The 12796-nt window shown below is 43.4% G+C and overlaps 1 protein-coding gene across 1 annotated transcript in view; it reads left to right on the forward strand.

The window, feature by feature from the left end:
* The window catches only part of ndrg1a (N-myc downstream regulated 1a), a 48250-nt gene that overhangs the window by 12287 nt on the left and 23167 nt on the right, over nt 1–12796 (forward strand). The window contains exons 2-3 of the mRNA XM_080787665.1: nt 4236–4305; nt 5484–5519. Coding sequence (XP_080643791.1) covers nt 4255–4305; nt 5484–5519 — 87 coding nt within the window. The 5' untranslated portion in view covers nt 4236–4254. The remainder of the gene's footprint in view (nt 1–4235; nt 4306–5483; nt 5520–12796) is intronic.

The following is a 12796-nucleotide window of genomic DNA, read 5'->3' on the forward strand; positions in this document are numbered from 1 at the left end:
CTCTCGAGATACTGTTTTGTATATAATGCACGGAAAATGTAATAAACATTAGTGTCACTGTTTGAACCTCACTTCACCGTGTGGCTTGTCAAATGGTGTCCTCGGTGGGTCACTTTATCTTCTCCTTACTGTCCTATCTGCTGCTGAGACTGGTCAAACATTTATTTTCTCCATTGGTCTGCTTCCACTCACACCGTAGCCAGGGGACGACATCTGACCAGGCTGAGACTGACGGTATAATAATCACTATAAAACCCAACAGACGATATTATTCTTCTCAATAGAAATGCCGACTAGACCCCAAGTACAACCACCACAATGTCATTATATTATATTGACATTTTAGTTAATTATTGTAGTTCAAATGTATGGAAGGCAGTTTGTTTCGCACGGCTCCCTCGCTGAGGTTGCTTAGTGTGCAGAATCGCTGCATGGCGTGAGAATGGAGTTGCATGTAAAGTTGGCTAGGAAAGGAAACGCTGCGTTGCTATACTGTACGTGTCCCCTACAGTATATGTCGATCACAACCTGTAGCCAAAAAAACAGACCATAATATGTTAGGATGATCGCTGTCCCAGTTTCATACATACGTCGTGACTTGCCCCTGCACTGCCGTTCCGCAGTGCATGCATTATTATAAACTTTATGTATACACAAATTAACCCATTCTGAACGGGAACCCGTTTTGGTGTCAGCATCATGTTATGCTTTTTAGCTATTGAAAAATAGCAGATCTACAAGCTCATAGCGCGCCACCGAGTGGCGCGCTACGAGCTTGTAGGTCTGCTATTTTTGAAAAATCGAAGAACGACTGACATTTTTAGAATCTGATCTCAGGTCAGAATGGGTTAATCAGACCAGTGTGGGTCCAGTGGAAAATCTCGTATGAATCTGATCTCAGGTCAGAATGGGTTAAGTGCACGTCACGCAGAAACCAACGTGTGCAGGCATGTCAGTCTGCTGGGTCGGGCTGCGAACGAATCTCCGGTTCTATTCCTGCTTATCCTATTTGACAGACGGATGGGTAGACGAGACGGACAGTCGGTCTGCGTAGTGAGTGAAACATCACTACATAGACTTGTCAATCTTGTCAGTGATGTGTACACATGTACAAATTGTACATGTGTACACATATGCATATCCTGGAGGTCCCCCTAAGACCTGCTCTGACCCTGGGGCGACAGACAGGGCCCTTCTCTGTGGCTGCCCCCTCCCTCTGGAATGCACTCTCTAAACATAAAGACGCCCTGTCTGTCTGTCCCTCCCTACCTTCAAAACCCACCTGTTCACAATAATTGCCTTTCCCGTAGTTGACTTTGTCTCAACTCTTGTTTTTAGTGTTTTATTGCTTTTAATTCTTATCTTACTTGCTTATCTTAGTTTTCTTTCAATAAATAGTAGTTTTTTTTGCCCTCCTGGCCCTTGTAAAGCGACTTTGAGAAGTTATAGAAAAGCGCTGGTGGCTTCTTTGCCTCTCTGCTTTAATAGCTTGCTGCAGTGTCTACCTGTTTGCCTTGTCTCTCTTGTTTGTCTATGAATGTGTCAGTGTTGTGGGTGTTTTCTGGGTGTTGTCTGGTTCATTTAGACGAAGTTTATCCATTCTCAACTTCCCAAAAATAGCAAATCTGAAAGCTCACGACCCCCTTGTACAACGTATAATTCACAGGCTTCAGACAGCAGCACTATGTGTGGGAGGGGAACAGTATAGTACTCCGCTCTCAAGTTCAAGTCATCTATCATTTGGTTGATCTGCCTGTCAGGCTTTTTGTTTTCAACTTGCTTTTTACAAGAAGCTAGCCAGCAAACAACTTGTGTCTCTCATCAACCACCTCTTGATCTTTTTCATTTATTTTTTGCCTTTTGTGGAGTTTTTGAGATATGGCCTGCAGGAATGCATCATCGCACTGCGGTCAGGAAAAACGCGATAGCGTCGAGCACGATTGGAATGGAGTGGGACATTCTTTTGCACAAAATAATGAGCCCCTAATTCTTTCATGTTCTTGTGAAGTTCTTCTACGACGAGTTCTTGGAACAGAAAAATAAAAGAAAGCGTATCGAACAAAACATTTATGTGTAACCTGAGACTTTCTTGTCTAGAAGGTTCTTCAAAGAAGCCTCAGAAACCACAGAGAAACGCTTCTTTTAGACTGGTTGGACCAGTCAGAGACTTTGTTTTGAACACCTGATCAAATATCCAGTGGTGGAAAGTAAATAAAGTAGATTTACTCAAGTACTGTACTTAAGTATACTTTTTAGGTGTTTGTACCTTACTTTAGTGTTTCCAATTTCCAGTTGTATACTTCTACTCCACTACATCTCAGAGGAAAACAAGCTCACAATGTGTCGCGATGCGACGCATTGTGAGCTTGTAAGATGGACTATTTTCAAAAGCTACTTATATACATTTGAAAACTTCAAATGGCACATTCTGCATATTGAATACTTTTGATGCCAATACTTTCGTACTTTTTCCTCAAGTACATTTTGAATTCCAGACTTTTACTTGTAACGGAGTAGTTCTATATTGCAGCATTGGTACTTCAACTTAACCCATTCTGACCTGAGATCAGATTCATACGAAGTTTCCACTAGGACACACACTGGTCTGATGAACCCATTCTGACCCGAGATCAGATTAAAAAAATGTCAGTCGTTCTTCGATTTTTCAAAAAATAGCAGACCTACAAGCTCGTAGCGCGCCACTCGGTGGCGCGCTATGAGCTTGTAGATCTGCTATTTTTCAATAGCTAAAGCATAACGTGATGCTAAACACCAAAATTGGTTCCCGTTCAGAATGGGTTAAGACTTTTTCCACCTTTGGAAATTACACCCATATGACTTGCTTTTCACTTTCTTTCTCTATATTGCAGCATTGGTACTTTAACTTAAGACTTTTTCCACCACTGGAAATTACACCCATATGACTCGCTTTTCAGTTTCTCTCTCTCTGTTTCTTGTCCCCCTAGTATCTACCGACAGTATTTGAAGCTTGTACCACAACTAATTTCACCCACTATTTAGTACACCTGTAAACCTGTATGTCTGTCTTGTGACAATACATTTGAGTTTATTTTTCTCTACCGCCGTCTCTCTACCAGTCTATTAATCCAATTAAGTTCAATGGACGTTATTGGTATGAGAAAACGTATGTTAACATTGCAGAGGGAAAAAGTGGAACAATACAATCAAAATATTGTGTATGTACAATTGAAAGGGAATGATGTACACATGCAGAGCTATTACATTGCAGCCGAGGGACATTTAACTTACAAAGCCATACGAATTGTGCATTCATTTGCTGTCGGAAATAGTTCAAATCAAATCAAACTTTATTTCTATAGCACATTCTCAGTGCTGATGAACAAGCAAAGCATCGATTCATACAACATAAACATCAATGGCAAGAAATATAAAACAATAACATGCATATTTGACACAGAGCAAAAATACAAAGACAGAAGAGCTCAAGTGCAATTAAAAGCAAGGGAGAACAGATGGGTTTTGGGTTTTAAGTAAGGATTTAAAAACCCCAATCGACTGGGCAGGTCTAATGGGGAAGGGCAGCGTGTTTCCAGAGCCTGGGGCCCGCGGCTGCAAAAGCACGGCCACCCCTGCTCCTCTTGCTGGTCGCAAGATCGACCAGCAGAAGCTTGTCCGCAGACCTTAAAGCTCTGGGTGGGACATATACTATAGAGGGCTCAATTATGTCAGAGGGATATGATGGTGAGAGGCCGCGACGTGATTTTAAAACAAATAAAAGACCCTTACAAACAATTCTAAACTTATCAGGGAGCCAGTGGAGAGAGGCCAGAACTGGAGTATTACCCATTTTGGTGTTTTAAACATTGTTATAATTTAGCTATTGAAAAATAGCAGGTCTACAAGCTCATAGGAGCATACGAGCTTGTAGGTCTGCTATTTTTTTTTTATCGTGAAAATATTTATTTCAGAAAACTGGAGGATTTAGAAGATTTTTTTTTAAATTTCGAGGTCTGGCCTGTATGGGTTAATGTGGTCCTGTTTTTAGTGCCAGTGAGAAGGCGAGCAGCTGCAGGTTCTGCACAATAGCTGTTGGCCTGTACTCTCCACATAGGAAAGGTTGGCTCGCTTTTGCAAGGTTGTGCACAAAGAGCACTTGTTTTTCAAAGGGGTTTCAAGGCAATTGTTTGTATGTAGATATTTTCTAAAAAAAATGTCTCTCCCTCTGTCTCTTTCTCTACCTCTCTGTCCCACAGGCTCTCCCAGCTCGCTGAAATGGATGATATCGTAGTGGAATCCAAACCCCTGCTGGTCGACCCCTTGCCGGTATGTGACTGGAAATAACTAGGGGTGGGACGATATGGGTACCTTACCATACGATATCTGTGGCGATATTAGATCCTCCATTATGATAATATCACGATATTCGGTATATTGCGATATTCAATATACTGTAAGAGATTTCATCAACGATATTACGATATCTAGAACTGAAAATGAAAAAATAACCATAAAAGGCAAAAATCTGGAATTGTGTATTCCAAAATCATACAAGATTTGTTTGTTTCACAAACTGGCCATAAGTACATATCCTCCTCCTCCAAACAGTAAAACAATGGTAAAACTTTGAAACTTGTCCACAACTTGTCTATCCACAACAACGGGTAGCCTACTACTACTAGTACGTACTAACTAATCAATATCACGATATTGGGAGGACGATACAATATATATTTCGCAGCGATATATATATATCGTGATATCGATATATCGTCTCACCCCTAGAAACTAAACTATGTCCAAAATATTAACTTTTCAGGAATAAAATGTATACATTGTCAGATACTTATATTATCATCACTTTACCCCAAAGCCCAAATACAGCTCAAGTAGAGATAGGATGTTTTTGACCAGTGAATGTGGAGATAGTTATGTCCATCATTGAGTAGACGGGGAGAGAGAAAAAAAGTTAGGAGGTTTAGTCAGAAGCACTTTTGGAATACTTTTCATGGTTTCGATATTTGTAAAAACCCACACGCGGACGTAAAGCGTGTTCAGGAACATTGATTTATGAAAGAGATGTTACCGTATTACATAACGTCACCCGGCAGTGAAGTTATGTAATATGAATCACAATATTGACCCAAAATATCCTCCGCAGCATGATGTCGGATAGGATTCACTATAGAATAATTTAGTCTCACATACTGTTTATTATTATGAGACTGATGGATGTGGATGTAAAACAAAATACTCTCTCCATGACATGGTGAAGCCTCTAGGGATATTAGATAAATTAAAGCATCTTTCAATTTAATTGCATTAGTTTAAACCCATTTTGGGCGGGATCCCCTTTTGGTGTTTTAACTAAGCATTATGTTATACTTTAGCTATTGAAAAATATTTTTTATCGTGAAAATGTGGCACAAATCATTGAATATATATTCTTTCAGAAGACTTATTATTTCTTTCTTTTTCTAAACTGTTTCCTTTTTTCTTGTCAGGGCTTGAGAGAGGCTGTGATGCAACTTGTGATCAAGGTATGTACACTACAGTATAATGATTAGATGTCAACATATTTACTGCTTTGGGATTAGTTGCTGTTGTTTCAATAAGACCCCATTATTATATTAGCCTGTCTAGTACCATCTAGTGGTTGATATGAAGAAATGCTCACCTACTGAATGACAAAACATCTGTTGTTGTTGACTCTTTTGGCCTATAGTTTGGCTTCATTCTTTGTCTGCTTTGATGTTAATAGCACAGAAATCTGATTGGCTCTCCACTGATTACTGTCCCTCTGCCATGGGAACCGACGAATCACACTTTGGATCGCATTCGTGATATCGTACAGCATTGTGGCCACACACACACACACACACACACACACACACACACACACACACACACACACACACGTGCACACACACGTGCACACGCTTGTTCTCCCTAGGATGTGTTCCATAGAAAACATCCTGTTCACTAGTACAGACCACGCATTCAATCAAACATCGTTTAACATTTATTTAGAAAAGAAGGGGAAGGAGGGGGGGGGGATGAGGATGATGGCACGGGGAGGGGGGGGGGGGGGAGATGAGTGAGAGAATCCGAGGGGCACGGATGGATAAGTGAGGAAGGGTAGTGATGGGGGGAGTGAGGATGAGTGGTGAGCTGAAGGGAGGGGGGGAGGGAAGGGAGGAGGATGATGGTGTAGACTAGTCTCCGGGGATAGGTGAAGGATGAAAGGCTAAGCCCTGGGGGGGGGGGGGGGGGGGGTTAGGATACCCTGAGTATTTGGCCTGGGGTCTGAGGAGAGGGGCGTGTGTCCTTCTGGTCATCTGAGGACACGCCTCTAATCCGAGACGCCCCATCTGGAGCCTGAAGCTAGAAAACAAATGTGAGTACAAGAAATGGGAGGGAAGGAGGGGGGGGGGGGATACATAATGCACGAATGACAGGTGAAACAAACGGGGTATCTATATTCTCCCCTTATTGGAGCGAGGGCGGAGATAAGACGGAGGGCTTGACAGTTGTCAGTTGCCATGGCAGCGAGGCCTCGGTGAGTGGTGGTGAGGGTGGAGCCAAGATCGGTTACCATGGCAGATAAATGGTGGAGTTAACTTGTATGTTGTAACTATGGTGAAGTTGGTTGTGCTTTGATATCTGAGAGGAAGGCCGCCCTATAGGAATGAAATTAGCATGAAACTGGTGGTGAAAGTAACCAACGATGTTATCTTGAAAGCGTAGTCTTCCTTAAATATATATTTTTTATCCCACGATTTTGTAACCCATTTTTCACCCCTGTGTCAATCATCTAATGTGAGCCTGGGCTCTACACACCAACCTAGTCCCCATATATGGGGGACAAGGGGAGAGCAACGGACTTGAACTCATGCTTCCTTCATGCCTGAGTGAAAGCGTAGTCTTCCTCCTGAACATATTGTTGTACCAACTCCATTTGTGGATCTGTTGCCCACGCATGCACGCATGCACGTGCGCTGATCCAAGTTACGAACCACTGGGGTTTAGCGCCAACCTCCTCATTCCAGCACCTTGGACAGTGCTGCTGCTGCTGCTCGTCCAAACAAACCCTCGTTAACCAGAAGGCGTTTTGCTGTCAAACCCACAGCCAGTGACGTTTGTATAGCTTGAGGAAGCTGGCGGTCTTTGGTGTGCTGTGTCTGGCGGCTGTGCTTTCACGTGTACACCGTACAGCAGCGCAGCCTCGAGAGGCTTTGTTCGATCGCAGACAAAATACTATTTATTTTCAATTCAGACCTTTTAGGACGATTCCACGATATCCTGTAGATAGATCAGAAAGGCCAACATGATTATAATAATAATAATCTTTATTTATATAGCACCTTACATAACAATCAATAACAATCAAACAGCAGGCAGAATAAGATGACATTATCAAGGGAATTAAAAGCAAACATTGGTTATCGGTTTAAAAATGCTTTCCTATAAAAGTGGGTCTTTAATTTAGTTTTAAAAATAGCCAAGGAGCTAATAGTCCTCAGGTCAGATGGCAAGCTGTTCCAGAGCCTGGGAGCCCTGCGTGAAAAGGCCCTATCCCCCTTTGTCACCATTTTTGTTCAGGCACCTCTAGTAGGGCTAAGGTAGAGCCAGTTGGTCAATGGATGGTTGCCTTTACCCCAATAATATTGTTTAGTTAATGGTGTCTCTAAAAGACCTCATGCTATAGCCTCCTGTTGACCGACGAGGTGACCTCTCAGGTATCCAGGCCGAAGCGTTGAATGTCAAACAGGTGTCTGAGCTTAGTGGTAGTTAGTGACGTCGGCCTTCTGCGAAGGAGCGCGCGCCGCGCCATCTGGCCATCTTTGGGCTTTCCGCTCTGGGCATTGACGGTAAACACCCTTAATGCATGCACAACATGCACACGCCTGCCTGCCTGCACGTGCACAGTGCACTGCACACACACACACACACACACACACACACACACACACACACACACACACACAGACACACCCACCAGCCAACCAATTGTGTAGCCGCCTTAGAGGAGGGGATTATCTCGCCGTGACTGCATGCATAACCATGGCCAATACTTAACTGACCTGCGCCCAGGTTATAATGCTGTGCTGCAGCAGGGCCCTCAGGTGAACTGGGTCTGTTAGAAGATCCCCATATACTAAACTAAAAAGTAAAAATCAGACCCGTCTGAAGTGAGTGGTACTGTACTGTACTGTACTGTACTGTACTGCGTGCATGCGTGCGTGCGTGCATGCGTGCGTGCATGCGTGCGTGCATGCGTGCGTGTGCAACAGATCCATAAATGGAGTTGGTACAACAGTTCAGGAGGAAGACTACGCTTTCAAGATAAGATCGTTGGTTACTTCCTGTGCAACAGTGACACTTGATGGTGAACAAACGCTATAATGCTATTTTCGTGCTCGGACACAGCCAGGTACACGGGGACGGACCCAGGGACCCAGCCACACACATAGGCTATAGCTGTCTATAGGAATGGTTGCACCACTCAAAAACTAACGGTGACAAAGCCTTTCAGTCTGTAGCTCCCAAACTATACACCACTACAACCAGTACGTTTTGTAACTTTTTAGATTTTTCTACAAGCTTATAGCGACGCATCATTTGTGAGCTCGTAGATCGGCCATTTTCAAAGGATTTTTATACATTTGAAAACTTGAATTGGCCATTCTGCATGATGACTTATTTCTACTTGATACCAATACTTACTTTTGTAAAGTACATTCCGGACTTTTACTTGTAACAGTATGTCTACATTGCACTATTCAATCACTTTTACAAATAAATAAAAGTAATAAAAACACTGACGGTTGGAGAGAGAGGCATAGGCCGTCGTCTTCCTGAGCGCTTTGCCTGGAGACCTTGTCCATGAATGGGGACACATACAGTAGGAAGGAGTTGGTAGATTACTGGCAGCTGAAACCAGTGTCTGTCTGTCTGTCTGTAACCAGTCTGTCTGCACAGTAACCATCCTGACAAACATTCACAGGTTACCCTGTGTTATACTCCTCCCTCCCTCCCCTCCCTCCCTCCCTCCTTCCTTCCTCATCTTAGTCTCTCCATGGTCCAGGAGCGTATAGCGTCCAGTGAATGGGCTCTACGCACACAGGATAACTCTTCCTACTTCCGGGCCGCCTCCCTACTTCCCTCACAAGTGTTACTGATAAGGTGGTGGGGTGAGGTGTTACATAACTCTGCGATTGTATACAAACGGTTCCATTTGTACACTCTCAATAATTACACACCCGCACACTCGCACAGGGCCATTTGGAACCCACCCAAGGACACTTTGAGAGACCCACTGGTGTAGCAGAGTGTTTCCAGTGAGCCAACACGCACAAAAGCAGCACGCTGACTCTGTTTGACCAGAATGGAACAGAGCCTTCATTAATATCAGCGTCGCGGTAACACCTGTGAAGGAAAGGGGGTGGGGCTCAAGTTCTTTCCAAAATGGCGTGTGTTCACATAGCCCGTGGAGATCTTGCCCAGTCTAGCGTCTTTTTATTTTTTCAATAATATTTTTATTGATTTTTATTTTTTACATTTATGACAAAGACAAGACAGAAAAAAAAAACAGACAGCTCAGCTCAGACACGTTGTGGAACAAAGGACACAGTTATACACATGTACCCATTTCAGTCTAGCTTCTTAAAGACGGGGGAGAAAAAAAACAAGAAAAACAGAAACAGACTTTCCAACTCACCTCAGAGTGACATTGGCAGCCCCTCACCCTGGGCATGCACTTTTCTGTTCAAAACCGTAGCGATTTGCCTGAGGTCATGTTTAACCCTTAAGCCACTTAACCGTGGGCTGAAGCCCACGTGCTTGCTTTCGCCTTGTGAATGAATAGTGTAAATGTCCGATCTACGAGCTCGCAACGTGTCTGGCGCGCTGCGTTAGCTTACAAGTACTGTAAGTACGTATAGCCTTGCCGAGCCATGTGGCCCACAGGGCAGGAGCGTGAGGCAGCTTGATGTACAAGTACACCCCCTTGGACATGACGCCAGTATGTCACAGGGACTTACCCCCCGATCCAACCCTTGATGCTGAGTGTCAAGCAGGGACTGGGAGGCACCGGGTCCCAGTCTCAGGGCAGACACTCTAACCACCAGGCCACTGAGGCCACACAAGGCCACTACAAGTACTGTAGATCGGCTATTTTGGTGAAATTCTGGAAATGTTTGAAAAGTTGTTGCAATTTTTCTTTTTTAGTTTGAATTTATATTTGATCATCAGTGGTGAAAGCGGTCAGAGGAAATGCACCTTTCCCCTTTTCCTCACGACTTAATTTAATAAAGTAAACAAATTGAGGGCATCCGTCCGTCCGTCCGTCTGTCCGGTCAGTCACGTCCAGGGTCACTTCAGGACACTCGCAGGAAGCCTACGGGAAGCGCGGTGCCGCCTTTTATTGTTTGAAAACATCACGTGGGTCCATTTGCTCACAACCTGCTGTTGTTGTTGTCATTATGAAATAATTCACAATACATTGCGCATTTGCAGTGTTACGTGTACGGCAGCAGGTGAATGATGCCTTGCTGCCTTAACCCAATTTGACCTGAGATCAGATTCTAAAAATGTACTTCTACATCCTGACAGTTTTCTGTCAGTCGTTCTTCGATTTTTCAAAAATAGCAGACCTACAAGCTCGTAGCGCGCCACTCGGTGGCGCGCTATGAGCTTGTAGATCTGGTATTTTTCAATAGCTAAAGCATATCATAATGCTAACACCAAGAGGGTTCCCGCACAAAGTGGGTTAATCACCTCTCTGCCCATTCGTTAGCGGCCGTGTTTTCCCATGGATCACATGACCCCGACGCTGCGGGCCACACCCCTCCAACTCCTCTGCCCCCTGCTGTGTCTGACATTGTCACAGTCTGATCCAATTTAGGGATCTCTTCACCGGGCTGGAATTAGCTTGTTTTGACCGGTCTGCAAGGCTCCATGGGAGGCCAGCCGGAGATTATGGGTGAGCGCTGAGCAGGGTTGCCAAGTCCGCTTGTTTCCCGCCAATGTTGGCTTGTTTCCCCCCCCCCCCCCGAGGTTGCCGTTTTTTGGGCTTGTTTAAAAAGTTCGGTGTCTCGTTTTGAAACTCGAACAAGCCAACATTTCTTTGATGTATAAAATACTCATTGGTTTTTTGGTGTGAATCACATTGAGTGACAGAATCGGTCTGGTGTCTCTACTTAAGCCCTGGCTAAAGTATGTGTGTATAATAGTATATAATACATGACCTAAAACATTCATTATTATAGACATATATAGTATTTATTATGATAAATGCATAAAATCTTTTTTATTAGGATTATAGTATATAAGTATGTTTTGTTGGGCTTGTTTTGGCTGGCTTTTCAAGGGGAGATTTGGCGTATTTCTCTCGCAGGAGTTGCCTTGTTTTTGCAAGTTTCACAGAAAGAAAATACAACTCTTTGTTTTTTTAATTTTCTCCCACAACTCCTTTCCCAATCCTCCCCACCCACCCACCATCTTTCCCCACGAGGCCAGACATACAAACAACATATAAACACAGGTATAAAACCAATATGTTGAGTACATATTTAAGATACACACAACATATATACAGGTATAAAACCAATAGGTTGAGTATACATAACTAAGATACAAAGAAAGGGATCACATGGCTATGTGTTTTTTGGCTTGTTTATGGAGGTGGGTTGGCTTATTTCTCTCACCAGAGTTGGCAACACTGCAATGAGGAGGTATAAAGTACAGCTCAGCAGCGCGAGTGGCCCCAACCTCTGAGACTTAACACCAGGCAATTGGATCTATAATCGACGTGCACATATACCGCCGAAGGAGCTATATACCGCTGCTATCACTATATTAACTCATTTCATTACTAGCGAGGTCCCACTCAACCGCACAACTGGCTGAAAAAATGGTTTTGGAGGACTCCTCCGATGTGGAAATGGTGCTTTGTGAGATAGAATCCAGCGTGAGTACATTGGTGTTTGTTTAAGTGTGCCCGGCTTCGTCCGCGGAGTAGCTGTTGCTTGCTCAGTAGGTTAGGGTGGGTTTTGATCTTCTGTCGTCGTAGATTTATGGATTAAAGTCGCCCATGACTGATTTCATTTGTCATTTGGATTCCATAGAAGCCATGCATGTCTTGTAAGTATGCTGCGCAGCGAAAATAGTCGATCTACAAGCTCTCAATGCCGCTTATAGATAGACAGTTTTCAGTTCATATTTTAAGATCTAGAGCATTTGGAGTGGTCAAACTGGCCATGTATTCCATAAAATACATAATCCATATTCCATAACGTTTGAATAGTCTCAGACTTTCCATGTAAAAGCAAAGGTCAAAGCCTTAACCTGTGATTTCTTCACCTGTAAAACAGCAGGACTAACATTACTGTCTAAAACATAATCGTTTTACATATTGTCTAGATGGTTTAGGAAACAGTGCTTAGTGAGTGATGACTTGCTGTGTACAGAATTTATTTTGCTTTATTACACGTGTGTGTGTGTGTGTGTGTGTGTGTGTGTGTGTGTGTGTGTGTGTGTGTGTGTGTGTGTGTGTGTGTGTGTGTGTGTGTGTGTGTGTGTGTGTGTGTGTGTGTGTGTGTGTGGGGGGGTGTGGAGTTCTTGAACATCGCAGGCAAATGTTCAGTTGCGTGATTTTGCCGTCTTCTAATTTGTCTGGGAAAGGATGGCCTGTAGAAACACAGAAAAATGAGAAGTTCTGTTGATGGCAGTAAAAGATTTTCCTAAAACGTTGGTTGAATGGTTTAGTCGGTAGTATGAACTAATATGCTGGGGATGACTGAGCCAATGCTTTACC

This window comes from Protomyctophum bolini (genome assembly GCF_963924005.1).
Source record: "Protomyctophum bolini genome assembly, chromosome: 17".
In the NCBI taxonomy this organism is placed as follows: Eukaryota; Metazoa; Chordata; class Actinopteri; order Myctophiformes; family Myctophidae; genus Protomyctophum; species Protomyctophum bolini.